This window comes from Uloborus diversus, chromosome 8 (assembly GCF_026930045.1).
Source record: "Uloborus diversus isolate 005 chromosome 8, Udiv.v.3.1, whole genome shotgun sequence".
Taxonomy (NCBI): Eukaryota; Metazoa; Arthropoda; class Arachnida; order Araneae; family Uloboridae; genus Uloborus; species Uloborus diversus.
In genome coordinates this window covers 55,930,168-55,934,144 of record NC_072738.1, presented here as the reverse complement: position 1 = coordinate 55,934,144, position 3,977 = coordinate 55,930,168, and the positions used below count along the sequence as shown (strand labels likewise).

At 31.8% G+C, this 3,977-nt stretch overlaps 1 protein-coding gene across 1 annotated transcript; it reads left to right on the top strand.

Annotated features, from left to right (window-relative positions):
- The first annotated feature begins 842 nt into the window (after window positions 1-842).
- LOC129227618 (nitric oxide synthase-interacting protein-like) lies at window positions 843-2,565 on the top strand. Its single transcript, XM_054862205.1, has one exon. The coding sequence runs from the start codon at window positions 1,000-1,002 to the stop codon at window positions 1,867-1,869; it is 870 nt and encodes a 289-aa protein (XP_054718180.1). The 5' UTR covers window positions 843-999; the 3' UTR covers window positions 1,870-2,565.
- Window positions 2,566-3,977: the final 1,412 nt, after the last annotated feature.

The following is a 3,977-nucleotide window of genomic DNA, read 5'->3' as shown; positions in this document are numbered from 1 at the left end:
AAAAAAAGTGACATTTCACGTTAAGCTTGAAATGTTTCATTGAACGGATTCAATTCAAAGAAGGATAAATAAAAATTAACTTAATACACTACAATACACAGAGCTGTTTGGAGAATTTTTAATTTTTTTGCATTTTTTCCAGAGGAAATCGTAGGTAAAACATAGATCAACAATCTCATTAATAACTAAACCGTCTTTCAAGTTCTGTTAACCGCCCACAACAAAATAGCGGAAATAATTTAAGCAAATGATTAAGGAAATCGCAAAGAAAGAATTAAAGCTGATGATTATAAAATCGAAATAAATACGTACAGACTAGAACAAGATCTACAACTACTGTAAGATAGCTTGAAACAAATTTAGGAGTTTTGTTTTCGTAAAATATAATATAACTACAACAAAGTGATCTTTTAAAAATAAAGAATCACTTCATACATAATGCGATATTAAAAATCTTAAAAATAAATTACATCATAAAAATGATGAAACGTATTTTTTAAGTGAATAACTTACCATTAAAATACAAAAATTTATAACAACAAAACCGACATTCACTCCGCCATAGATCTTACCGTTATTGCCATTCTAACAAGATTAATATAATGTTTCGTTTGTATCCTACATCTTCCAAAGCTGCAAAATCATTCTAAGAGCAATGTAGAAGTATCTTCTTCATCAATTGTTCATAAATAAACAAGATTATTTTTGTTCTAGAAATGTCACTGTTTCTGTGTCTGCTTTTTTTTTTTTTTTAGTTTTTTATTAAATGGATGACTTTTTTGATAATTTTGGCAACACATCCTTGTTTCTGTAACTTTGACTGTTAATTTGCCCTTAGAGGAAAAGTTTGTTGACAAGTGTCATATTTACGCGAAATATATAAATATATTTAGAATAGTAGATAATCAACTCTCTTTTCAAGAAAAGAAACCTCAATAATATATTTGGTGCGCGATTGTTTCGTAATCTTATTGCCGCGTTTTATTTGATTAAAGTGCAATGACTAGACACGCTAGGAATTGTACTGCTGGAGCAGTATACACTTACCATGAAAAGAAAAAAGATAACAAAGCTTGTGGATATGGAACACAGCAAGACAGAATCGGTAAAGATTCTGTTAAAGACTTTGATTGTTGTTGTTTGACATTGCAACCTTGTCGGAACCCTGTCATTACGCCAGATGGATATTTGTATGATAAAGAAGCTATTTTAGAGTACATTATTCATCAAAAAACTGAAATTGCTCGGCGCCTGAAAGAATTTGCAAAGCAACAAGAAAGAGAATCGAAGGAATTGAAGGATTTAGCTAAAGCTGAAGAAGAATCCCAAACACAAAAATTTATTGAAATGGAAAAAAGCATCGTCAGCAAACCCTCCACATCAACTTCTAGTGATGCTGGCAGTATCTCAAACGTAAGCAATGGAAAAGAAAAAGTCTTGCCCAGTTTTTGGGTTCCATCCTTAACACCAGCTGCAGAGAAAGTTAAACTGAAGAAACCTGAAAAATCAGTTTTGTGTCCAATGAGTGGGCAGCCTATAAAAGCAAAAGATTTGATTCCTGTTCATTTTATGGAAATCAATGATCCTGATGATAAAAGAGCCCTTATTGCGAGAAGAGATAGATTTATGTGTGCTGTAACACATGACGTGCTTGGGAATTCTGTACCTTCTGCAGTACTTCGCACATCTGGAAATGTTGTCACCATGGAATGTGTTGAAAAATTGATTAAAAAAGATATGATTGATCCAACTAACGGTAAACCTTTGAAAGAAAGTGATATTATACCACTGCAAAGAGGAGGAACTGGGTATGCCAGCACAAATGAAAAATTGAAGGCAAAAGTTAAAAAACCAGTGATGATGGCATGAATCTCTTTTTCAGAACTAACCTTATGTTTAAGTCCCCCCCCCCTTTTTTTTAAATCTTTTTTGCATCTTGGACAAATTTTTACCTTTAGAACTTGAAATTATTGTTGCTTTGTCAAAAAAAAAAAAAAAGTATTGTTGAGATTCTTAGGTTCCATTTGTGACAAGGTGATAGTTTCTTGTTTTACGACTGATTTCCTTCTTTTTTTTAAACATTTTGCAATGAATTATGACAGAACAATGTAAAAAAGTTAAAAGCAATAATCAGTGAACATATTCTCCTTTAAACTAAATAAGTATTTTTTTTTTTTTTTTTGTAGTTATACTATATGATTATTGATCATGTTGAAAACCTGTTACTCATTACCTGGTAATAAAAAATAAGTAGGTATAACATAAAATATAGTGAGATAATTTGTTACAACTTTATTTCTTAAGCAATCATCATTGTTCAATGCAATTATTTCTGTTTTCGGACTTTTCCTTTAAAGTAATTATGAAGTCTTGCATTAAATCCTTTTATTTTCTCCATATTAATTTTGGGACACTTGCTTTTTTTATTTTAAAATTTTTCTTCTTTATAAGTTTTTCAACTTTCAGCTTCAATCTTAAACTTTTACAATCTAAATTTCCATCAATTCAACGAAATCGTATGTAATTGTATTTCCAATGTATTGAAAGTTTATCTGAATAAAAATATTGTCATAAAGTATGTCATTAGTTAATTATAACCATGACTGTAGCACTCAATTTAAATGCAAAATGTGTCCATGGGGTCATGGTGCACAGCTATTGAAGTCATCCCAGATCCATCATTTCAAAATTTTCCAGAGAGGGTCTTGCCAAAGGGTATGATTTCAATGTATTTTATAGGAAACAAACCAAAATGCAAGCAAAATTTCATCATGTTTTTAAAATCTGTGTGGGGGGGGGGTGTCAATTGATCCCTGGATTGCCAAATGACAGGCCTAGATCATCCCCTTTGCCAAAAAAAATTTGAAATTTTTAAAAAAATTAAAGGAGAAGGTCACAGACGATCGCCTTCATTCGCATTTTTTAGGACTTAAATTCTAAACATATTTAGCCCCCAAAACCCCTGTTTCCATGTCATTACAATTCATCTAAAATTTTGCTTCTTTTGAGCTTCAACTTGGAAAAAATTGCCCACGGGAGTTCCTTGAAACTCATACCCACCCCTAGTATTATCAAAAACACTAACAGCCTACAATCGCAAGGCTCTAATTTTTAAAAAATTGGGGAATGACAAAGAATCTCTCCTCTCCCTAACATCACAAAAAAATCATCTGAAAATGTGTTTTTTCATCTTTGACATTTCTTCTCACATTTCTGAGGGGAGAGTCCTCACCCCATGCCCTTTCCCTAACATCACCAAATTTTATGTTGAGAGCCCTTGAACCACCTTCCTCCAACATAATTTCAGATTGTCCTATGAAATTGCACTTTTATCACTTCAGTATCAAAAATTTGAATTTGGTGAATAAACATAAAAAACTATTGGAAGTAGTATAAATAGCCTACCACAACCATGTGTAAGTATTTCAATAGAAGTTGTACTGCAGAAAGTGAAAGTACTTTGATCAATGGTACCATAAATTCAGAAAAAGTAAGCAGCTACACAGTGACATTGCCAATATCAGTGTTGAAAACAATGTTAGATGCAGAGTTTCAAGTCAAAAAGTGCAATAATAGCTTAATATTACATTTTGGAAGTGTTGGCTTGATAATACAGAAACATTCCGCTATGATGGTGATTGTTAGGTGTAAAGTTGACCACCAAAGGAAGGGAGTTCTCTTGCATTTGTAAAATAATTTAGTAGAAAATAAACACTGTAGGCACTAGGGCTGGGCGGTGTAATTTCTACATCGTGATGTATCATCACCTTACATTGCAATGGTGAGATACATCACAATGTCTGTTTTTAATTTTACTTAAACTTGCTTGTTTAAACCTTTAAAAAATTAGGTGTACAAGATATAAAAAATTTATGTTATGCCAGATACTTATAAACTGATTCTAGCACAACACAGAGAATTATCCAAAAGAAAAGAGCAAGATAGCAATAAATAATGTTTTTCATGTGTTTCGAGAT

Excerpts from the sequence above, each read along its gene's own strand:
- LOC129227618 (XM_054862205.1), top strand. The coding sequence starts at position 1,000 with ATGACTAGACACGCTAGGAATTGTACTGCTGGAGCAGTATACACTTAC.